This window comes from Pelophylax lessonae (genome assembly GCF_965119305.1).
Source record: "Pelophylax lessonae genome assembly, chromosome: 3".
NCBI lineage: Eukaryota > Metazoa > Chordata > Amphibia > Anura > Ranidae > Pelophylax > Pelophylax lessonae.
Window position 1 is genome coordinate 582206671 of NC_138770.1, and position 25009 is coordinate 582231679.

Below are 25009 nucleotides of genomic sequence, written 5' to 3' on the forward strand. Positions count from 1 at the left end.
GTTCACTGTTAGGGACTACATACACTTTAAAGTGGACTTCCCAATCTTCCCCAAAAATTACTCATGCATGCATCTCTGCATGCTGACATCAAATCATCTTAAGGCTCTTTCACACGGGCGTTCCGATCAGATCCGCCTGTCAGTTTTTTAGGCGGATCTGATCGGATGCCCCATTCAGCCCTATGGAGCAGCAGATGTCAGCGGTGACCTGTCCGCTGACACCCGCTGCCATCCGCATCCGATCCTGTCCGTGAAATCCGGACGGATGGAAACCCTATTTTCCATCCATCCTGGGGATCGGATCGGATCTCATCCGATTCCCCATAGAGAGCAGCGGGGACTGTGACACCTCCCTCTCCGCACTGTCATCCTACGGAGGCAGACCGTGTGAAAGAGCCCTTACAGTGCTTTGGTAAATAAAAAACGTTGATCTTACTTACATTTTAGGTCAGACCATTTTCTGGTCTGTTGAGATACTAGATCCCATGGATGCCCGCTGGGAAGGGTACATCACCAGTGGCATCAAAAGAGATTTTGCACAATCTTGTGCATGCGCTAGTTCTCCGTCTACTGAAACTATTAGGGCACTTCGTTGTGCACTGCACATGCAAGGATTCTTGTTTTTATGATAGACACGATTGTCTTCTGAACAGTGCTAAAACAAACATGCCCTATTATTTTAGTAGGCCAAAAGCCAGAGCATACGCATTACAAGCAGTGCGTGCCTTATTCAATTTATTAGGCCAGAAAATGGCACATGCACCATACAAACTATAAAAAAAGTATCCTATAGTGCCGGTTCACACTGAAGCGGCACGACTTCGGGGGCGACCTATGAAGTCGCGTGCACCGCGACTTCGGCGCGACTTGCACGGACTTCATAAAATGAATGTCTATGCAAGTCGCTCCAGGTCGCCCCAAAGTAGTACAGGAACCTTTTTCTAAAACGGAGTGACTTGTGTCACTCCTATTAGAACCGTTCCAGAACCACACAATGGACCGCGACGGTGCGCGACTTGTCAGGCTGACCAAGTCGCCTGACAAGTCGTACCAGTGTGAACCGGCACATAAGCTTCAATAGTAGACTATACTGCACATTTGTGAAAACAGGTGCAAGCATTATAGGTAGTATTAGGGGGGTTCCCTTTAAGATCAGAGTGCATTTTAGGCAGATAAACCGGTATTTTTTAGTAATACAGGGATAAAGCACGGGGGAATGTGCATAAATCGCACAGATGTACTGCATCTTATTTTTTTTATATTCTCTCCGATATACAGTTACAGCTACTCAGATTGGAAAAAAGACAGACAAATGATTTATTTTCTATGAGGCATTCAGCTCACACATTCAGGAAAGATAACCCCCCCCCCCCAATCGCAGGTGTAGAGAAGAAATAAATTGAAGATCTTATGCTTTATTCCACATGTGCAGCATGTCAGGTCTCAGTAAATGTGTGTTGGGACCTTCATAGAGATCAGAAGGTAAACCACTGATGATACTAATGCTGCAACTTCTCTAAAGCTAGGCTTACATTTGCGGCAGACCTCTCTGAAACGTGAGCCACAGTGGATTGCTTTTCAGAGACGTTTGACAGGTGGTGGTGGTGGCGATTTGTCACATCATCCCTGTAAAGCCCATATCAACATGCAGGTAGTTGCGGTGCGGCCCATTCACTGCCTGAAGAATGCAAAGAAAGAAAAATTGTGTAGATTTTTGCTGCGGCCGTGAAGCAAAACATCACAGCCATGGCATGTGTACAATCCATTAACCTAAAGGGGGAGGAGGGGGGGGGGGGGGATTTAACATCACAACTCGGCCGCCTATTTTCACCGCCATCCCTTACTGCAAGTATAAACTAGCCCTAAGAAGGGAATGCCAAAAGACAATGCAGAACCAGCATTGGGGGGGGGGGGGGGGGATATAAATTCTGTCACACAGAAAGGCAATGCTACACACAAGCTAGGAGGCAGGTTGAATACAATTAAGTAGCTTCATTCATAAAATGTTTCACTCAGCTGCTCTGAGGGCTCATTCACACTAGCAGTTGGGGGGCAGTAAAACTTCATAGTTTAAAGAGGTGTTCCAGCTGGGGAAATAAAAAATTGAAAGTCAGCAGCTACAAATACTGTAACTTCTAATATAAGGACACTTACCTGTCCAGGGAGCCCACGGTGTTGGCACCCCAGCTGATTTTTGGATCGGCTGCCGTCGCCGCCATTCGTTATAAGGGAAACCAGCCTTTCGACTTCACGGCCGGTTCCCTAATGCGCATACGCGAAGTCCGGCGACGAGGGAAGGAGGAGGGAGACCGAACTTCTGAGGGTCGGGGCCGCGGCGTCGTCTCCAGGAAGCGTGGAAAGGTACCTGTCAAAAACAGGTAGATAGAACAGCGGAAATTCCACTTTTGGGTGGAACTCCGCTTTAAGTCTTTACTGCCTCTTACCCGCTACTCCCACTTTAGCTAGAGGCAGCAACGCAAGCCACCACCGCAATGCTTTGCTTCACTGCCACAGCAGGAATTATACCCGCTGCTGCTTCAGTCAAGTGCAAACCCATTTAAAGTGGAGTTCTAGCCTCAAAATGAAAATTTGGCATCCGCTTGCTCTAAGTAACCTGAAAAAGAATTGGATAATCGCGATTTTTTTTTTTGCTTTACTTACCTTGTTTTTGAAGAAAATATACTCACCTTCCTTCCACTTTCTCCCTCTGAAGCCAGGGCGTCCTCTTTGTGTCCTCACCGTGACGTCGGTGTCCCAGAATGCCCTGCACCGGCCCCGCTTGTCACTTCTGGTGCAGGCGCGTCATTCCCTGCTAAACAGCTTCAGGGCATGCCCAGAAGCTGTGCAGGGATGACGCGCCTGCCCCGGAAGTGACGAGCAGGGCCGGTGCAGGGCATTCTGGGACACCGACGTCACGGTGAGGACACCCTGGCTTCAGCTGCCCACACCTGAGAATGGCAGCGCTGGACAAGACATTTTCAAGGTAAGTATTTCTTCTAAAAAGTAAGTGAACCCGGGGACAGTTCAGAGGCCATCATTGCTGAAATGCACTAGCCCTGACTGTCCCGGGGGTATTTTTATCAAAAAAAAAGTTTTGAGGCCGGAACTCCGCTTTAAGAGATTGGGGCCGCTCTGCAAACCCCCAGCAACTGGGTGCAATGCACGCTAGTGTGGGGTTCAAAATGTTAACGTAGGCAATGTGGAGGCGATACAACACAACCCCACCTCCTGTGAAGAGCAATCCGTGTTCGGACCAAACCAGTATGAACAAGCCTTAAAGTAGCAAAAAGTGTGAATTCCCACTACAAAGGAGACCTACCGATTTCAGTCACAGCTCCGACACATCTCTGTTGCTGGCTGTGGTAGAAAGCAGTGTGGTGTGCAATTCAGCTACCACCCCCCCTTTTTTTTTTTTGTACAAACTTTATTTGAAGTGTACAAAACGTACACGTCATTCATGGCAACGTACCGCATCATGTCTGCATTTTAGCGCACTGCAGTGTGAATGGGACAGATAGGACCGGTTGTTTCCTGTGTGTCCCCGCGGTGACATACACTTTACAATCCAGTGTGAATTAGCCCTAAAACCAGGCCTGGCCCACTTCTCAGTTGCGAGTTCATTTTCAGTAAATATCACTCATTTCCAGTGATGAATTTGTCTCAGGCCTGTACCAATCTGTTTAGGGCCAGTTTACACCACATGCAGTCCAGTGCATTTCTTTTCTGCATGGAAAGTACATTATATGGTTTCCAATGGCATAGTTCACACCTGTGTGGTCAGTCCCAGAAAAAGAAAATTAGAACATGCTGCATTTTCCCTGCACTGGAACATTGGAAATTGCATTAAAACACACCGGACCCCAGTACAGTGATAAAACAAACAAAAAAAAACACGCATCTGGAATGCATCCAGAAACGCATCAAAAAAAGCACATGCAAATCGCATTCAGAATGAATCTGGAGTGCTTTTCTAGTGGTGTGAACCAGCCCTTCGTTTTCTGCCCACACAGACTTTCCTAAACAGAAAGGCCACCCAATCTGTATTCAATTACATCTAGTTTGCTTGATACATGCCCCACACTATAATGGTGAATATGCCAATATGGTAAAAATGGTCCATCTGATGAACAGGGAACAGGACTATCTGATAATTGTGAGACGGCTAATAACTATGGCGAATAAATTGATGGGCCATTGTGCCACTGTTATGCAGGTAAGGGGTGTCAGGGGTGCTTTATTAAAGAACATATCTTTTCCCCCCTTCAATTATAGGGGAGCCGCAAAGTATTCTCAGCACCAGACTCCTGGTACCAAGAAGAATTGGATGGCCTGTTCTAAGTACTGGTTCACACCATAGTAATGTCAGACACTGCATGTGATTCGCACCGCACTGCTATGCAAATCACATGCAATGTCTGTGAGATACAAATTCAGCCATACAGATTGCATGGCTGAATTTGAATCGCATTCGGACCAAGGTTGTGCAGGACCCTTTTTTTTTTATCCGCACCAGAATCGGATTACATGGGTGTTCACACCTATACGATCCGATTCCTGCCCAAATTGAAAGTTCACACTGCGATATGCAAACTAATCTGGGGGTGTCATTAACTTTGCATTGACACTCCCAGCAGTTCGCATATGGCAGTGTGAACTGCCTGCGAGTTGGGTGCGATGCGGGAACCCGCAATGGATTTGCATTGCACAAATGTGAACCAGCACGACTCTTAGGCCTATTGGTTACTTTGTATTACAACACCTTGGAATGACCTTTCACAGCTTGACAGTTGCCTATAATGTGACAGATTAAAGCTTCTCTGGTGATGACTGTTGAACCTTGTGGGTGATAACTGGAGGGCAACGAGCGCTTCCAAGCATCAGAAATTCACTTTACTGCACACAGCTTTCCGGACACACTGATTGATAAGGGTTTGTGACTGTAAGCCAATAGTTCCTGTTTCTATAGATAACTAGCAAAAAAAAATAATAATTAGTTGTTGCAAAACCTCATCTGGGATTTTGGGACAGACGCAGGCCTCCTGCACATGGGAGTGGCTGATTTACTAAAACGGGAGAGTGCAAAATCTGGTGCAGCTGTGCATGGTAGCCAATCAGCTTCTTCATTTAAGCTTTGACCAAAAAAAAAAAAAACCTGGTAGCCGATTGGTTTCCATGCAGAGCTGCACCAGATTCTGCACTCTACAGTTTTAGTAAATGAACCCCCGTGGTTTTTTTTACTGATCTGGATATAGATGCATTGTCGTCTATGGAACAATGCACACAGCTGCGTAAAGTTAGAATATGTTACAGTGCAATCATTTATCTGCATACGCCTTTTCACGCGCATATATTGCAACGAAGAAGAATTTCGTCTGTGTATATGCCTACATGCCTTGACAGAACATTTTACTCAGGATCAGTCAGTAAGATTACGAGTACACATAAATAATTACGTCCATGTACAAAAGGCCTTAGACCAGTGGACTCTAGGACAGAGAAAACTTTACAGATTTATCTACACTGGCCAAAAAAATAGGTAAAATAAAACCAGATTATGCTACAATTACCACCTTCTGTCCTGTGACCCCACCCCCCGTACTTTTTTTCTGCCACTAGATGTCCTCAGTCTGATAATCAGCATCATTCAATCCACTCTCTCTGATCCCAGGTTGTCTTGCATCACCCCAGCCTGTGACTGGACAATGAAAAGAAAAGCAGCACCGTGATGAGTTATTTTCCTTGTCTGAACATGCTTCTTGTAAATTAAATTAACTGATCCACTTCTTGTGCTGCTTCTTCTCACACACTCCAGCTCTGCTATACAGGGAATGTAAGAGGTTGAGACTAGGGATGCACCGATCCGACTTTTTTGGACCCGATACCGATATCTGGAGTTGTGAAATCTCCAATACCGATACAGGAACCTATCCGGAGCTACACACAAAGCAAGCGGCTGCAGTACAGAGAAAAGCCGCTGCTTCATGTGTACGGCTCCTCCATTCACAGGCGGAGTGCATCTGATATCACTCCGCCTGTGAGCCAGACCTATACAGCAGTGGTCCTCAACCCTGGCCTACAGGGCCCACTAACAGGCCAGGTTTGCAAGATAACTGAAATACATCCCAGGTGATATCATTTGCTGCTCAGTGATTGCAGTACTCTAGTCTGCATCTCCCGAAGGTAATACGTAAAATCTGGCCTGTTATGGCACTTTTCCACTTTAAGTACCGGCTCGGCTCTACTCGGCCCTGCTTGGCCCGGTTTGCTTTTCCACTGCTGGTACCGCATGGTACGGTTCGGTACGGTACGGTTTGCTTTTCCACTAAAGTAGTACTAAAGTTAAGTGGGTGGGATAACAACGGGGTGGGTGGGATTCTCTGATCAATCAGTGGCTAGTAGTGACTGCATGCAAAGGATTGTGGGATATGGTACCGGTTATGGTACCTGTTGGAACCACAATCGAGTAGGTACTGTTTTTGAGAGTTGTACCGTTCGGTTCCATGCAGTGGAAAAGCGCCGCCGTACCGTACTGTACCGAACCGTTCCTACACCATACCATGCGGTACCAGCAGTGGAAAAGCACAAAAGCGAGCCGAACTGTTCGGTTCCATGCAGTGGAAAAGCACCATTAGTGGGCCCTGAGGACCGGAGTTGAGGAACACTGCTATACAGGAAGTAGCGGCTCCCATCCCATACTACTACTGCACCTAGGGATTGCTGAGCCGTTACCAAGCAAAAAACGGTTCAGCCAGTGGATCGGTCAATGTTACCGATCCCCCGATCCATCAAAAATGGCCATATCGGCGCCGATATCCGATCCGAATATCGGATCGGTGCATCCCTAGTTGAGACCAGGTCAAATTCAGGTACTTACACCACCTGCATTTAAAAAATAAATTGAAGGATTCCTTAATATTTAATGATCTGCATTCATTTGTGTATTTATATCTGTGTGGAGCTCTGCTTTAATGCCTCACTGTTCCATATTAAAGATCAGAGTGTCCTAGTTCAGGTGCATGCAGTTTAGTAGAGAATGATTTGCGTAGATGCTCCCCATTTTAAATGAATAGATGCATAAACAAGTAACACATGCCTTCCCAGACCACACCGTCTGCAGGCCCATATATTCTCGGATTATACAAATCAGGAATAGAATATTAGCATTTTTGATGTATGCATGAAAGCAGTACTGAAGCTCCTGATATAATCTAAATTTTGGCTATCGATTCTGTGATTTTACAGCAAGCGCATAACTAAAAGCTTGTTCACACCAGCAACACACAGCTAGTGAGCGCTGCTGATCCCAGCACATCGCACTGTTTACCTTGTTTTTGTTAGAACTTTATTACAATTTTACAAGTGACATTTCATTAATTTCTACTGCTGGCAGCATGGTGCGATGCGGTGGACTGCCTCACGCTACGAAAGTGTTGCGTGCGGTACACCAACCCAATGCAGGCGCATGAACTGGCTTCACTGTGTAATGCGCTGGACGTTCCAACACACCTGGTGGGAACTAGCCCTTAATCATATTGTTAAAATCAATTTAATTTAAAAAGAAGACAGACGTTTATCAATTCGATTTCATCCACTGAAAATAAAGAAAATTAAGCCTCACCAAAGGCCCATGCTGTTTTTTTTCCCCCAAAGCAAACAAGGATTTTTTTTTTTATCCTTGAAAAAAATTCTCACGCTGTAACATATTGACGAAAAACATTTTGCAAATTAAATTTTTTTATATTCCCACCATCATTTAATGCATGCAATAGATAAGCAAACGGCAATCTTGCCACAAGACCACAAAGATCGCATACACCCAAATACACATGAAAAGCAGATATTAGATCAGCGAATCCGAATGTGCGTTTCCGCCGTCCTCTGAAGATGCAGATTTTAAAAACATCATCATTGTAATGACAATCAAATGATTCAGTACAGTAACCAGCCAAACAATTTATTACAGCTTATGTCTAATAACAAGTTGTACATCATTTGCCTTCAGGCTGCCTTCAACAAGTCCACCCTACTGAAAGGCTCATAATTACACGGTAACCAAAATTCCTGCGATGAATAGCCGACCAAAAAGGTAACCTAAACACAAAGTGCAAAGTGTTTCCTGACAGCATGGGCAGCGAGAAAACAAAATTACAATGGCAGCAATGTAAAGATGCTATCGCTCGCTGGATGTCATACTTCTGCCTGAAACAATGGGACAAATACTAAACTTCCCCAAGCATGCAACAAATACATCAAGGTTAAAAGATATGCATCAGATTTATATATTTTTTTTTCGTTTGCACTGAATATAGTTACAGAGAAGGTAGCGAAGTTTACAAAATGTGACATTCAGATTATGTGTGTGTATATATATATATATATATATATATATATTTTAGACAACACACACACATATACGCACATACAAATTAATATTTTGTTGGCTTATCCTGTAAGTTTTTTTCTGTTTTGCTGCTTTTGTAGGTTTGAAGAGCAGATACTGTTTGTTCTTTATGTAAAGAAAAAAGAGAATAGAAAAAAATTTATTATTTCTTTTTTTATTCTAAAAAAAAAAAAATATATATATAATTTTTTTATTAAAATGAATAAATAATATATTATATATTTTTATAAAATAATAAAAAAAATATGTATCACATTTTTGTTACATATTTTTCAAAAAACCCACCCAATATATATTATTTGACTTTGGTAACAAAAAAAAAGTGTGTGTGTGTGTGTGTATATATATATATATATATATATATATATATATATATATATATATATATATATATATATTTTTTTTTTTTTTTTATTAAAATGAATAAATAATATATTACATATTTTTTTTATTATTTTATAAAAATATATATCACATTTTTGTTACATATTTTTCAAAAAACCCACCCAATATATATTATTTGACTTTGGTAACAAAAAAAAAGTGTGTATGTATATATATATATATATATATATATATATATATATATATATATAATATTTTTTTTTTTTGGTACATAGGGGCAAAGCAGTAGCTGCTCATCAACCATCACAGCAAAAAAAATGAATAAAAACGCTATATTGCGCAGTGGGATAAGTCAATAAATGATATTAATATGTGCAACATTTTACCATGAGATATGGGTCAACAAATGATGATCCTAATAGACATGGATAACTGTAAGCCACATTATAATAAATGACATGGCGCTGTATTTCATTACTGTGTAATGGAATTTGCAAAGCAGTTAACTGTTTTACAGAAGTCTACACGCTCGTCGCTCATAGGAAGCAACAGCTTGACAATACATGACAGCGATCAGCCCATTAAGCAATAATAAAACTCATTCATAAATATCAATTTAAGAGTCTGCTGTATAAATGAAGCCATTCTGCAAACTGTTGCTAATTCTGAGAAACAGTCAACATGTTGATTATGTCATGGACAGAAGGCAATGCAATAATGAACAATAAAGACATTTCATCTGTAACATGTTGCTAAAGAAACTTGCATTTGTGCAATACAGCCACCATCAATGGCCGCAGGAGGAAAACTAAGTCCTAGCACCCTACAGCACAGCACATATACGTTCTACTGGCCCCGATTGCATGCAGATTGGTTGGTTAGATTAGGTAGGTGCCCCTATGATATAGTGCTGGAAAATCTATAGTTAACTGTACAAAGATTGTATAATCAGATTGTAACATGTATGGTGCTGCTACAGTGTGCATTAACAGATCACTGCATAACGAGTTTCTATAACATGATCAGCGATGGCTTTAGGTGCCCATTTAGCAGCACTAAATACATGTAGGTAACACATGTACAATCACACTGACTACACTGCTGCAGTTGTTGCAGAGCCAACATGCATGCGGTTGTCAATCTTCAGCATGCTCCGTCATCCCATTAAAATGTCATTCCAAATAAAGATATCGTAACTGAGGCTGACTGTCTAGATCCAAGTCTCCCCTATAATCAGATCGTGATCACCCCCCTCCCCCCTCAACACAATCATCGCTGTGCAGGGAAAGATCTCCATAGCAGTTGTCCAAAAATGCATTTAAACATACTGCCTGCTCCAGATCCCAGCACCAGATCTCAGAAAGCAACATGAGATCCCAGCACCAGATCTCTGACAGTGACACCAGATCCCAGCACCAGATCTCTGACAGAAGCACCAGATCCCAGCATCAGATCTCTGACAGAAGCACCAGATCCCAGCATCAGATCTCTGACAGAAGCACCAGATCCCAGCATCAGATCTCTGACAGCGGCACCAGATCCCAGCATCAGATCTCTGACAGCGGCACCAGATCCCAGCATCAGATCTCTGACAGCGGCACCAGATCCCAGCATCAGATCTCTGACAGCGGCACCAGATCCCAGCATCAGATCTCTGACAGCGGCACCAGATCCCAGCATCAGATCTCTGACAGCGGCACCAGATCCCAGCATCAGATCTCTGACAGCGGCACCAGATCCCAGCATCAGATCTCTGACAGCGGCACCAGATCCCAGCATCAGATCTCTGACAGCAGCACCAGATCCCACCACCAGATCTCTGACAGCGGCACCAGATCCCACCACCAGATCTCTGACAGCGGCACCAGATCCCACCACCAGATCTCTGACAGCGGCACCAGATCCCACCACCAGATCTCTGACAGCGGCACCAGATCCCACCACCAGATCTCTGACAGCGGCACCAGAGCCCATCACCAGATCTGACAGCGGCATCAGATCTCTGACAGCGGCACCAGATCCCACCACCAGATCTCTGACCGCGGCACCAGATCCCACCACCAGATCTCTGACAGCGGCACCAGATCTCTGGCAGCGGCACCAGATCCCACCACCAGATCTCTGACAGCGGCACCAGAGCCCATCACCAGATCTGACAGCAGCATCAGATCTCTGACAGCGGCACCAGATCCCACCACCAGATCTCTGACAGCGGCACCAGATCTCTGACAGCGGCACCAGAGGCCACCACCAGATCTGACAGCAGCATCAGATCTCTGACAACGGCACCAGATCCCACCACCAGATCTCGGACAGCGGCACCAGATCCCACCACCAGATCTCTGACAGCGGCACCAGATCTCTGACAGCGGCACCAGATCCCACCACCAGATTTGACAGCAGCATCAGATCTCTGACAGCGGCACCAGATCCCACCACCAGATCTGACAGCGGCACAAGATCCCAGCACCAGATCTCTGACAGCGGCACAAGATCCAAGACAGCAGCACCACCAGATCACAGCACCAGATCCTTGAAAATGGCAGCACCAGATCACAGCACCAGATCCCTGATGACAACTGCTGATCACGGCCCCATATAACTGATTGCAGCCCTAGATCACAGTCCAGAATTCCTGATGACAACACCAGATCCCTGACCAAAACACTAGATCCTGTGCTACAGGTTGCCAGGTGATCCCACAACATGAGTAATCCCCCCTCCCCCAGGTTTATTGCTGACCCTCTCCCAGTGCTGGGCCCATGCACACACAGCGGCCCCGGGCTCTCCCGTCCACACTGCATTATTCCCGGTCTGCAGCCCCGCACACTCCGATCCCCCCTCCCCCCAATCCAGAGAAGAGGGGGATCAGACACTTACTCCTCCGGGGGGGCTTCCTCGCTCATCTTGCAGCGATCACCGGCTCTCTCCCGCCTCGGGGGGCTCCGAGCTGCTCATCTTTGCCGAGGAAGGTTCGGACGTCTAGGTATCCCCCGGTTACATCGATCGGGACCCCCAAGCAGTCCTTCTCCCTCCTCCTCCTTCTTCTCCTCCCGGGGACTGGGCTACAGGCAGGCTACTGCGCCCCGCCCGTGTGCCTTCTGCTGCTGCTGGTGGCCCCGTCCGAGCCCCATCTCCTATTCCTCCTCCATGCTGCCTCCCCTGCCGCGGGCTCCCTGTGTAATGTGTGTGAGTGAGCGGAGCGAGAGAGAGAGAGGAGAGAGAGGAGGGAGGGAGAGAGAGAGCGCCGCTCACCCGCCGCAGGGACAAGGAGGAGAGAGACAGAGAGGAAGTGGGGCGGAAGCGATGACGTCACACTCCCCAGCAACAAGCAGCTGCGAGGACACGGGGCTCTGGAGGAGAGAAGGAGGAGGAGGGAGAGAGAGGAGGGGGGACAGATAGGGGAGAAGAGAGGGGGAGAGGGGTACTAAGATAGGGGAGACAAGAGGAGGAAAAGGGTGCTAAGAAAGGGGAGACGAGGGGAAGAGAAGGGTACTCAGATAGGGGAGATGAGAGGGGTACTCAGATAGGGGAGGCAAGGGAGAGAAGAAGGGGTACTTCGATAGGGGAGACAAGAGGTGGAAAGGGATACTAAGATAGGGGAGACAAGAGGTGGAGAGTAAAAGGATACTCAGAGGAGAGGGGTACTCAGGGGAGAAAAGAGGAGGAAAGAGCTACTAAGATAGGGTAGACAAGCGGGGGAGAAGGGTACTAAGAAAGGGGAGACAAGAGGTGGAGAGGGGAGGGGTACTCAGATAGGGGAGACGAGAGGGGTACTCAGATAGGGGAGACAAGGGAGAGGAGAGGGGTAGATAAGCTAGACAAGAGGGGTACTAAGATAGGGGAGACAAGAGGGGGAAAGGGGTACTATGATAGGGGAGAGGGGTGCTCAGATAGGGGAGACAAGAGGGAGAGAGTTGTACCAAGATAGGGACGACAAGAGGTGGAGAGGAGAAGGGTACTCAGGGGAGATGAGGGAGAGGAGTGGGGTACTCAGGGGAGACAAGGGAGAGGAGAGGGGTACTCAGATAGGGGAGACAAGAGGGGGAGAGGGATACTCAGATAGGGGGGACAAGAGGTGGAGAGGAGAAGGGTACACAGATAGGGGAGGCAAGGGAGAGGAGAGGGGTACTCAGATAGGGGAGATGAGAGGGGTACTCAGGGGAGATGAAGGGGGTAGAGGGGTACTCAGATAGGGGAGACAAGGGAGAGGAGAGGGGTACTCAGATAGGGGAGACAAGAGGGGGAAAGGGATACTAAGATAGGGGAGACAAGGGGGAGAGGAGAAGGGTATTTAGATAGGGGAGATGAGAGAGAAGAGAGGGGTACTCAGAAAGGGGAGATGAGAGGGGTACTTAGATAGGGAAGACAAGGGAAAGGAGAGGGTATTCAGAAAGGGCAGACAAGAGGGAGAGAGGGATACTAAGATAATGGAGACAAGAGGTGGAGAGGAGAAGGGTACTTAGATAGGTGAGATGAGGGAGAGGAGTACTCAGGGGAGACAAGGGAGAGGAGAGGTGTACTCAGATTGGGGAAACAAGAGGGGGAAAGGGGTACTTAGATAGGGGAGACGCGGGGTACTAAGATAGGGGAGACAAGAGGTGGAGAGCAAAAGGGTACTCAGGTAAGGGAGATGAAGGAGAGGGGGAGAGGAGAGGGGTACTCAGGGGGGATGAGAGGGGGGAGGGGTACTCAGGGGGGATGAGAGGGGGAGGGGTACTCAGATAGGGGAGGCAAGGGAGAGGAGAGGGGTACTCCGCTAGGGGAGACAAGAGGGGGAAATGGGTACTAAGATAGGGGAGACCACATGGGTACTAAGATAGGGGAGACAAGAGGTGGAGAGAAGAAGGATTCTCAGATAGGGGAGAGGAGATGGGTACTCAGATGAGGGGGAGAGGGGTACTCAGGGGATACAAGGGAGAGGAGAGGGGTACTCAGATAGGGGAGACAAGAGGGGGGGGGAAAGGGTACTAAGATAGGGGAGACAAGAGGGGGAAATTGGTACTAAGATAGGGGAGACAAGAGGGGGATAGGGAGACAAGGGAGAGCAGAGGGTTACTCAGATAGGGGAGACAAGAGGGGTACTAAGATAGGGGAGACAAGAGGGGGAGATGGGTACTAAGATAAGGGAGACAAGAGGCGGACAGGAGATAGGATACTCAGGGGAGAGGAGAGGGGTACTCAGATAGGGGAGACAAGGGAGAGGAGAGGGAGAAAGGGGTACTAAGATAAGGGAAACAAGAGGGGGAGAGGGGTACTAAGATAGGGGAGCAAAGCAGTGCCGGGACAAAGTTATCCAGTGCCCAGAGCAAGGACGCCAAATTGCGCCCCCCGTCTCTTACATGAGGGTTAGGGCACCCCCATCCGTGAAATAAATAATTGTGCCCAGAGCCTCTTCTCTTTCCCACATCTTGTCCCGGCCCTGCCAGCCTTAAGATCCACTTGAAAGGCTGCAGCAATGGGTATAGCAGTGCCAGGACAAGGCCATCCAGCACCCAGGGCAAAGATGCCAAACTGCGCCCCCCCCCCTTAGAGTTAGGGTCATGGCAGCCACATCCCTGCAATAAACCATTGCGCCCAGGGCAGCCGTCCCTCCTGCCCACTCCTTGTCCCGGCCCTGGAGAAGGGGAGAGGGATACTCAGATAGGGGAGACAAGAAGGGGCGAGAGGTACTCCGATAGGGGAGGCGAGGGGGGGAGAGGGGAACTCACAGGAAACAAGGGGGTATTCAGATGAGGGAGACAAGGAGAGGGTTACTCAGAGGAGACAAGGAGGGAGGAGTACTCAGGGGAGGCAAGGGGAGGGGTACTCATATAGGGGAGACAAGGGGGAGAGGGGTAGTCAGGGCAGACCAGGGAGGGAGAGGGGTACTCAGATAGGGCAGATAAGGGGGGAGAGGGTTACGCAGGGGAGACAAGGCGGGTGGGGTACTCAGGGGAGACAAGGTGGGAGGGCTACTCAGATAGGGGAGTCAATGGGGGAGAGGGGTACTCAGGACAGACAAGGGGGGGAGAGGGGTAATCAGATAGGGCAGACAATGGGGGAGAGGGGTACTCAGGGGAGACAAGGGGGGATGGGGGGTACTCAGGGTAGACAAGGGGGGGAGAGGTGGACACAGATGGTGAGACAAGGGGGGAGAGGGGTACTAAGGGAAGAAAGGGAGGGCAGGGGTACTCAGATAGGGCAGACAAGGGGGGAGAGGGGTACTCAGGGGAGACAAGGGGGGATGGGGGGTACTCAGGGGAGACAAGGGGGGGAGAGGTGGACACAGATGGTGAGACAAGGGGGGAGAGGGGTACTAAGGGAAGAAAGGGAGGGCAGGGGTACTCAGATAGGGGAGACAAGGGGGGAGAGGGGGACACAGGGGAGATAAGTTGAGGTGAGGCATACTCAGGAGAGACAAAGAGGAGGAGGGGTACAAATGTAAGGGGGAGAAGGGCGGGTATAAAGCTAGGGGGAAAATCAGGTGAAAGGTGTAGGAATTACAACAGTTTGTATATGTGCCTCCCACTTTTTAAGGGACCAAAAGTAATGGGACAATTGGCTGCTCAGCTGTTCCCTAGCTAGGTGTGTGTTATTCCCTCATTATCCCATTTACAAGGAGCAGATAAAAGGTCCAGAGTTCATTTCAAGTGTGCTATTTGCATTTGGAATCTGTTGCTGTCAACTCTCAATATGAGATCCAAAGAGCTGTCACTATCAGTGAAACAAGCCATCATTAGGCTGAAAAAACAAAACAAACCCATCAGAGAGATAGCAAAAACATTAGGTGTGGCCAAATCAACTGTTTGGAACATCCTTAAAAAGAAAGAACGCACCGGTGAGCTCAGCAACACCAAAAGACCCGGCAGACCACGGAAAAGAATTGTGGTGGATGACCGAATAATTCTTTCCCTGGTGAAGAAAACGCCCTTCACAACAGTTGGCCAGATCAAGAACACTCTCCAGGAGGTAGGTCTATGTGTGTCAAAGTCAAAAATCAAGAGAAGACTTCACCAGAGTGAATACAGAGGGTTCACCACACGATGTAAACCATTGGTGAGCCTCAAAAACTGGAAGGCCAGATTAGAACATCTAAAAAAGCCTTCACAGTTCTGGAACAACATCCTATGGACAGATGAGACCAAGATCAACTTGTACCAGAGTGATGGGAAGAGAAGAGTATGGAGAAGGAAAGGAACTGCTTGTGATCCAAAGCATACCACCTCATCAGTGAAGCATGGTGGTGGTAGTGTCATAGCGTGGGCATGTATGGCTGCCAATGGAACTGGTTCTCTTGTATTTATTGATGATGTGACTGCTGACAAAAGCAGCAGGATGAATTCTGAAGTATTTCGGGCAATATTATCAGCTTATATTCAGCCAAATGCTTCAGAACTCATTGGACGGCGCTTCACAGTGTAGATGAACAATGACCCAAAGCATACTGCGAAAGCAACCAAAGAGTTTTAGAAGGGAAAGAAGTGTAATGTTATGCGATGGCCAAGTCAATCACCTGACCTGAATCCAATTGAGCATGCATTTCACTTGCTGAAGACAAAACTGAAGGTAAAATGCCCCAAGAACAAGCAGGAACTGAAGACAGTTGCAGTAGAGGCCTGGCGGAGCATCACCAGGGATGAAACCCAGCGTCTAGTGATGTCTCTGCGTTTCAGACTTCAGGCTGTAATTGACTGCAAAGGATTTGCAACCAAGTATTAAAAAGTGAAAGTTTGATTTATGATTGTTAATCTGTCCCATTACTTTTGGTCCCTTAAAAAGTAGGAGGCACATATACAAACTGTTGTAATTCCTACACCGTTCACCTGATTTGGATGTAAATACCCTCAAATTAAAGCTGAAAGTCTGCAGTTAAAACACACCTTGTTTGTTTCATTTCAAATCCATTGTGGTGGTGTATATAGCCAAAAAGATTAGAATTGTGTCAATGTCCCAATATTTATGGACCTGACTGTAGGTAAGGGAGAAAATAAGGGGAAGGAGAGGGTTACAAAGTAAGGGGATACAAGAAGATGACCAATAGGCGTACAATGTTGGGGGATATAAGGAGAGGAATACAAAGTTGGAGAAGAGGGGTATAAAGCTAGAAGATACATAGAAAGGAAGGGAGAGAGTTACAAAGCTAGGGGAGGAAAAGGGGGCACAAAGGGAAAAAAGAGAATGGGGTACATAACGAGGGGGTACAAAAGGAGGAAGGGAGAGGGATATAAAGCTAGGAAAGAAAAGGAAGGGAGGGAAGGGGTGCAAATCAATAAGAGAAAAAGAGGGTGAGTACAAAGCTAGGGGAGAAAGGGAGAGGGGTACAAAGTTAGGGAGGGAAGTAAAAGGTGTACCAAAACAGAGAGTTAGGAATTCAGCTTTTCAATGGATTTCCACACAAAGCAGTTGATATCACTTGTGCAGAAATCCACCAGGAGAGCCATAGGCATTAGCGGAGTTACAGCCAATTTGTTTAATTGCTTCGGTATTAGCCAGTGTATTACCCTTCACTACTAGGTCAGTTGTGTGTAATGTGACAGTTTGACTGACAATAACTCTGTCACACTCCTAAACCCAGTTGGATTCTATATAATTTTTGAGACCGATTTCTCTTTTGGTGCTATTTTAGACACATTCACACGGCTGTATAAAAATATGGCCACTAATATGCAGGATTTAAAGTAAAAAATTGCTGTGTTCACAGTACACATGTAACTTTACATGTGTACAGCATTACAGAATCCTTCTGTTGCTGCTATGCAGGTATTTTCTAGGAAACCTAGCATTCTTGAGTTACTGGGACACTGATGACTTTTGCAGCCTTGTGTTCTGTTGCTAGGACACAGCTGATTTCTGCCGCATGATTTCCTTATGTTGCTAGGATGCAGGAAAAGCCTTCTGCCACCTAGCATTCTTCTGTTGCTAGGACCCAGTCGGCTTCTACCACCTAACTTCCTTATGTTGCTAGGAACTAAGGTACTCTAATTGAGTGCATTTGTACTGTATGCAAAATTTAGATGCAGACTTTTTTTTTTTTTTTTAAGATCTGAATTCAGCTGTGTGCTTAGGTCAATAGAAAACTACTGTATACAGCTGCATTCAGATTTATAAAAAAAAATGCTGAACATAAAAATGTAACATAAAAAACATAGTCACATTCCACAGACCCCAAGCAGGGTTATTCTCCAAAGAATACACAGCCACGTCATTCATTCACAAATCTGCTCACAGGATAGGAATGAAAAAACTACTACTTCCATCTGCCACTATGGCCTGTGCATTGCACCATGATCAACTGATTCTCATTGAAATGCTTTACAGACTCTCCTATGGTATTTAGCCCCCTTAACTCTTTTTGTTAGCTTCAGGGGTGACTCGCGCACTTTAAATGACATGTCCTCCCTCTCCCCTCCTCTTTGCCCCACATGATCTCTGAGTCTGCTTGCAGGGTGCCTCAAGCAGGGATAATAGATGGGTTTTTTTCCCTCTGCTAGCCAATTGGTTCTGTGCAGGTAAGAAAAAATATACTATGCTTCCAGGAGTGGGGGAGGCCAACTTCATCAGAGGATTGCGCTTCCCCCAGATCGCACAGTGCTATGGGAAGCAGGTAACAGATGTCACGTGACCATGGAAAAAAACTCTATTTGGGGCACCTATTTACATGTTTTCTATATATACTGTACTTGATTAGACTGCTCTGTTTAATGATGATACATGTGTAGTTGGTAGGGCTGCCCCGAAACCGTTTTTTTTACCAGTGAGTACAAGTACCGATATTTTCGGTCCAATACTCGCCAATACCAAGTACTGATACTTTGCGGTGTGATTTGCGCCCATACAAAAATAATGGCTGCAAAGAATCGCCTGTTATTCAAACAGGAATGCAGTGTGATTCCTGTCCAAATCACATGGGATTTCCCCCATTGCTCCTGTGTGTAAACCTAGTACAGAAAGGGAAGTGCCATCTAGTGGGCAGTTTATTAAAAATTTTAAAACGCACATTAAAGTACATATCTGCTCAAATTCAAATCTGCATAGTGTCCCCATCCCACCAATGATAGAAAATCAAGGCTGCTGGAGGTGCTCACAGGGCTGGAGGAGAAGTTCTGGGACCCCTTTGGGTATAGGGCAGAGGTGATGTTAGCGGCCATGGTTTTCTATCACCAGCAGGACAAGGACACTATGCATCTTTGGATTTGAGCAGATGTATACTTTAATGTGAGTTATAACATTTTTAATAAACTGATAACTAGATGGCACTTCCCTTTCCACACTGGGTTCTCACAAACACGGAACTGCAAGTTGGAAACGCAAAGTATCGGTTTCGGTATCGGGAATACTCGTACTTGTGAAAATACTCGGTATCGGTAAATCCCTAGTAGTTGGTAACATGGGTTTATTGACACTCTAATATGGGTGCATTTTTCTTTTTCGAATTCTGGACTATACCTTTAAAATCTATTCCATAATCCCCACTTTCACCTTTAAGCTTCCCAAATTCCCTATTAAGCTGTAAATAAAACATTCAGCCTATTCATAAGAGAGGAAAGGGAGCTTCCTCTGCTTTGAAAGGGCTTAAAGTGATTCTAAAGCCCGAACATTCTTTACTTTAATGCCTTCCTTGCATTATTTTAAATAAATGTTAGGGCTTCACCCCCCCTTATACTTACCTGAGCTCTCATTCGATCCAGCATTGTGTACGTCTGCAGCTCTTCTCTCCCCTCACTTCCATGGTCTCCCTGGCTTTGCTGGGGCAACGTTAGCCATTGGCTTCCAGTGCTGTCATTTAAAGCCAGTGATGAGGGAGTGGGGTGAGTCAATGGAAATGGCAGCGGAGCAGCGGGGCTCAGGAGTGAGCACATATGAGTGCCCCATGGTAATTAGCTCTCCATGGGGGCACGGAACAGAGAGGAGGAGCCAGGAGCCCAGGCAGGTGACCGGAGAAGTGGAGGTTCACAGACACTCTGTGAGATTCTATTGCGCCAAGCAGATAAGTATAGACATGTTTGTTATTTGTTATATAATGTCTGTGAACATTATTAGTATTTTCATTTGTAACGATCATAAGGTGCAGAGCCACTTTAATTGGCTCTGTACATTGTGAGTAGGGACTGAGCTGTCCAATGCTGGATTTTTCAGCTTTGGATAGAGTACGGAAGGGTTAGAACCCATTTCCAGGTTATTTTATTTTATTTTTTATTTTTTGCAGCCAGTGTAACATCAGGGAAATTTCCCTCAACTTCCTGTCCTAGAGATGCAACAGCAAGTTAGAAGAAATCTACCAAAGTGAGGGTAATTCTCCTCTTGTCCCAGTTGTTCTCAGAACAGGTGACTCCCGGACCAAAAAGAAATCTAAAGAAAATCTTCAGAAGTTAAGGCCCGTACACACGTACCGATCGTTGGCCGAAAAGCGGCGGCCGACGACCGATCTGCCGATTGTAGGCTTGTTAAGGCCCGTACACACGTACCGATCGTCGGCCGAAAAGCGGCGGCCGACGACCGATCTGCCGATTGTAGGCTTGTTAGTATGATGCCTCCGACAGCCGTCAGCGCACATTCTGCCGACAAGAATCTGTCATGCAAGCATTAAAATTTTTGTATGCCGACACCAGAGCGGCCGATTGTTCGCCAGTCAGTACAGAATTCGGCCGACAGACCGCAGATTTGCAAGACTGGGCATGCTCAGAAAAGAAAAAACACAGGGAAAGTTAACCATTACATGACATCACTTCTGTAGTCGGCGGACAAAATTCTTGTGCTGTCTTTGCACTTTTCAACAGACACCGACAGCCCGGGGACAAAAGACGGCCGATCGTTCGCCGACGATCGGTACGTGTGTACGGGGCTTTAGGGTTGTTTTTATCTTGGGCAATATTTTTCTGCTTTCCCCTTATTTTATATTTTGGAAACAGTACAAAATGTTGTTTTCCTCTCACTTTTTGTCAGCAACAATGGCCACCAGTTCTAATAAGGGGGTGAATCTTTCCAGGGGAAACCTGTTTCAAGGACAACTGTCTGCAAGGGGACCCACCACCACCACCACTGTAGGAGATTTCCTCTATATTCCCAATTTGTCTCAGACAGGAAGTGAAGAGAAATTTTCCCATAGGTACAAAAGCAGGAAAAAAATAAACAGGCAACAGGCGCTGCTGGAAATGGTTAATGTTATGGTAAATATGTGTTTATTAATTTTTTAAAAATTCAAAATTTTAACATAACGAAAAAAACAAGTACAATCTGCCTCATTTCATAAGAAAAATAGGAAAATTTACAATCCTTCATCAATATATCCGAATTCAAAAAATGTGGCCGCCCAATTCATGTGGAGGAATGGGATTAAATCTTTGTCAATATCCATACATTTTCAATGACCTGCAATACTCAAAAACACAATTTATTTTTTTTAAATTGTTTTTATTGATATTTTATAAACAGTACAAAGACAAGAATCAGACAGACATTCAAAATAGCCTAACATCAGGCGTCTATTAATATAACAAAGCTTCAGCACAAAGGCACACAGTACAGCTCAGAGGTTACATGTGAGTAAAGGAACAATACATCTTTCCCATCTTTTACAGGTACATATGACATAAATATACTCTTTAATTCCTTAGCCCGCCACACCAAGGAGACAACACTGGAGCTGACAATCATTCGTATGCACAACGCCAGATCCAACGCTTATAAATTGAACACAACTCTAGACACATATTTATCCATTCAAAACAATATACAGTGCCTTGCGAAAGTATTCGGCCCCCTTGAACTTTTCGACCTTTTGCCACATTTCAGGCTTCAAACATAAAGATAAAAAACTGTAATTTTTTGTGAGGAATCAACAACAAGTGGGACACAATCATGAAGTGGAACGAAATTTATTGGATATTTCAAACAAATAAAAAACTGAAAAATTGGGCATGCAAAATTATTCAGCCCCCTTAAGTTAATACTTTGTAGCGCCACCTTTTGCTGCGATTACAGCTGTAAGTCGCTTGGGGTATGTCTCTATCAGTTTTGCACATCGAGAGACTGAAATTTTTGCCCATTCCTCCTTGCAAAACAGCTCAAGCTCAGTGAGGTTGGATGGAGAGCGTTTGTGAACAGCAGTTTTCAGTTCTTTCCACAGATTCTCGATTGGATTCAGGTCTGGACTTTGACTTGGCCATTCTAACACCTGGATATGTTTATTTGTGAACCATTCCATTGTAGACTTTGCTTTATGTTTTGGATCATTGTCTTGTTGGAAGACAAATCTCCGTCCCAGTCTCAGGTCTTTTGCAGACTCCATCAGGTTTTCTTCCAGAATGGTCCTGTATTTGGCTCCATCCATCTTCCCATCAGTTTTAACCATCTTCCCTGTCCCTGCTGAAGAAAATCAGGCCCAAACCATGATGCTGCCACCACCATGTTTGACAGTGGGGATGGTGTGTTCAGGGTGATGAGCTGTGTTGCTTTTACGCCAAACATAACATTTTGCATTGTTGCCAAAAAGTTCGATTTTGGTTTCATCTGACCAAACCCCCTTCTTCCACATGTTTGGTGTGTCTCCCAGGTGGCTTGTGGCAAACTTTAAAGGACACTTTTTATGGATATCTTTAAGAAATGGCTTTCTTCTTGCCACTCTTCCATAAAGGCCAGATTTGTGCAGTATACGACTGATTGTTGTCCTATGGACAGAGTCTCCCACCTCAGCTGTAGATCTCTGCAGTTCATCCAGAGTGATCATGGGCCTCTTGGCTGCATCTCTGATCAGTCTTCTCCTTATATAAGCTTAAAGTTTAGAGGGACGGCCAGGTCTTCGTAGATTTGCAGTGGTCTGATACTCCTTCCATTTCAATATTATCGCTTGCACATTGCTCCTTGGGATGTTTAAAGCTTGGGAAATCTTTTTGTATCCAAATCCGGCTTTAAACTTCTCCACAACAGTATCTCGGACCTGCCTGGTGTGTTCCTTGTTCTTCATGATGCTCTCTGCGCTTTAAACGGACCTCTGAGACTATCACAGTGCAGGTGCATTTATACGGAGACTTGATTACACACAGGTGGATTCTATTTATCATCATTAGTCATTTAGGTCAACATTGGATCATTCAGAGATCCTCACTGAACTTCTGGAGAGAGTTTGCTGCACTGAAAGTAAAGGGGCTTTATAATTTTGCACGCCCAATTTTTCAGTTTTTTATTTGTTAACAAAGTTTGAAATATCCAATAAATTTTGTTCCACTTCATGATTGTGTCCCACTTGTTGTTGATTCTTCACCAAAAATTACAGTTTTATATCTTTATGTTTGAAGCCTGAAATGTGGCAAAAGGTCGAAAAGTTCAAGGGGGCCGAATACTTTCGCAAGGCACTGTATCATGAACAGAAGCAAAGATTTTCCAACTATTCCCAGATTAATCGGACACTGTAGAGTAACTCTTTGTCCATCTGCCCCAAACCTTCTCAAATTTACTGGGTATATCCCTACTGGCATAGGTAGCCTTATTAAAGGGAAGTGCTTTATATACAAGCGCCTGCCATGCCTGGATGGCAGGGAGTGTAGGCTTTTTCCAGGAGAACACTATAATTTTCCTAGCATAGAAAACATAGAAAAATAACAAAGTCAGCAGTGTACGTATTACTATCTTTGGAGCTATAGTATCTACCAATCCCAAGAGACACATTTCAATTCTGGGCCTAATGCAGAGAGCAGTAACCTCCTCAACGCATTTTGCCACTTCCAGCCACACACTTCTGTATATGAAAAAACAAGCAGAGCGCCTATAAGTGCAGTTTTGATTTATTCCAAGGAAGCACACGATAATGTACAAACTCACATGGGTTAAAAGATCATAGGCTCAGTCTGATGCCGGTGGTCCGCGGGGATGGCTGTGGGATCCAGCGTCCAGAGATGTGATGGTAGCTACACTTAAGAAAAGAGCGCGCATGCCCGTTGTGAGCTTGGCACATGCTCTGAAACGCGTCGTGTCATTTCCCCGATCCCGGTGATGTCAAGCGGCGCACGCTGCATTCCAGCATGATACACGGAAACTAGCCAAACCTGGAAGACTAATAGCCGGCCTCTCCGTCTCTCAGCTCCATCCACCCGGCTACAGCTACCATCACATCTCCGGACGCTGGATCCCATAGAAATCCCCGCGGACTACTGGCATCAGACTGAGCCTATGATCTTTTACCCCCATGTGAGTTTGTACATTATCGTGTGCTTCCTTGGAATAAATCAATACTGCACTTAGAGGCGCTGTTGTTTTTTCATATGCTTTTATCACAGAGCTTACTTCCTTGTGCAGCGGAGCTAACCCTTACTGCAGACTTACATCCAATTCCTACTGGCACATTGTCTCTTCCCTGGGACTTTTATTTATCACTATGGACTAGAATATCCTCCATGGTTCCCTATGCATATGATTGTATTGTTATGCTACCTATATTACACCATCCTCTTACATTTATGAGCCAATTTTTTTGTCGGATCATTTGCTTGTATATTGGTTACATCCGACCCTCCTACAGTAGCCCAGAGCGCTTGCTTTTTGTTCCATTATACACACTTCTGTATGGCCACACACTCCCAGAATAAATGCATAAAATTCACTCCGGATGAGGTGCACCACCAACAACAGGATGACTGGGACGGAAAATTTCTAGCCAATCTGGCTGGAGTAAGGTAAATACGATGTAGAAATTTAAATTGAATGAGGTGATCTCTAGCCGAGACCAACCAAGAGAAATTTAAATCCCATACATAATTCCAGTCATCACTGTCCATCTGGGGAAATACCCTTTCCCAATCTGTTCTGCAAGATTCAAGGACTCTACGTGTATCTCTAAATAACTGCTTATAAATATTAGACAATCCTTTATCCAAGGAATCATTTCTTAGCATAGTTTCAATATCACTCTCTTGAAATGTAATTGGTGAGGTACCAAACTGAGAATTGTATGCATGTCGCAATTGTAAGTATCGAAACAGATAGGAGTTCGGTAGATTGAATGTGGACATCAAACTGTAGAAGTGTGCCATTCTTAACTACATCTGCTACCCTCTTAATACCATATTTGGTCCATATAATGGAATCTGGTGATATTGGCCTGTGTGCTCCCAGAGTCCACCCTGACTGCTACCACCCAAGCTCTAATGATTCCTCTCATAGAATTAGTAATGGGGTAAGGGGCCCCGGATGCCTCTGAGCAGGAGATGGGACTGAGCGTCGTAGGAGCCCCATAGCAGATTGTGGGTCCACGAGGAATGGACAATATTATAACCCAGAGGTAATAAC

At 45.5% G+C, this 25009-nt stretch overlaps 1 protein-coding gene across 1 annotated transcript in view; it reads right to left on the minus strand.

Moving 5' to 3' along the window:
* SPRED2 (sprouty related EVH1 domain containing 2) overlaps positions 1-12040 on the minus strand; it is a 190296-nt gene extending 178256 nt beyond the window's left edge. The window contains exon 1 of the mRNA XM_082249754.1: positions 11627-12040. Coding sequence (XP_082105880.1) covers positions 11627-11652 — 26 coding nt within the window. The 5' untranslated portion in view covers positions 11653-12040. The remainder of the gene's footprint in view (positions 1-11626) is intronic.
* Positions 12041-25009: the final 12969 nt, after the last annotated feature.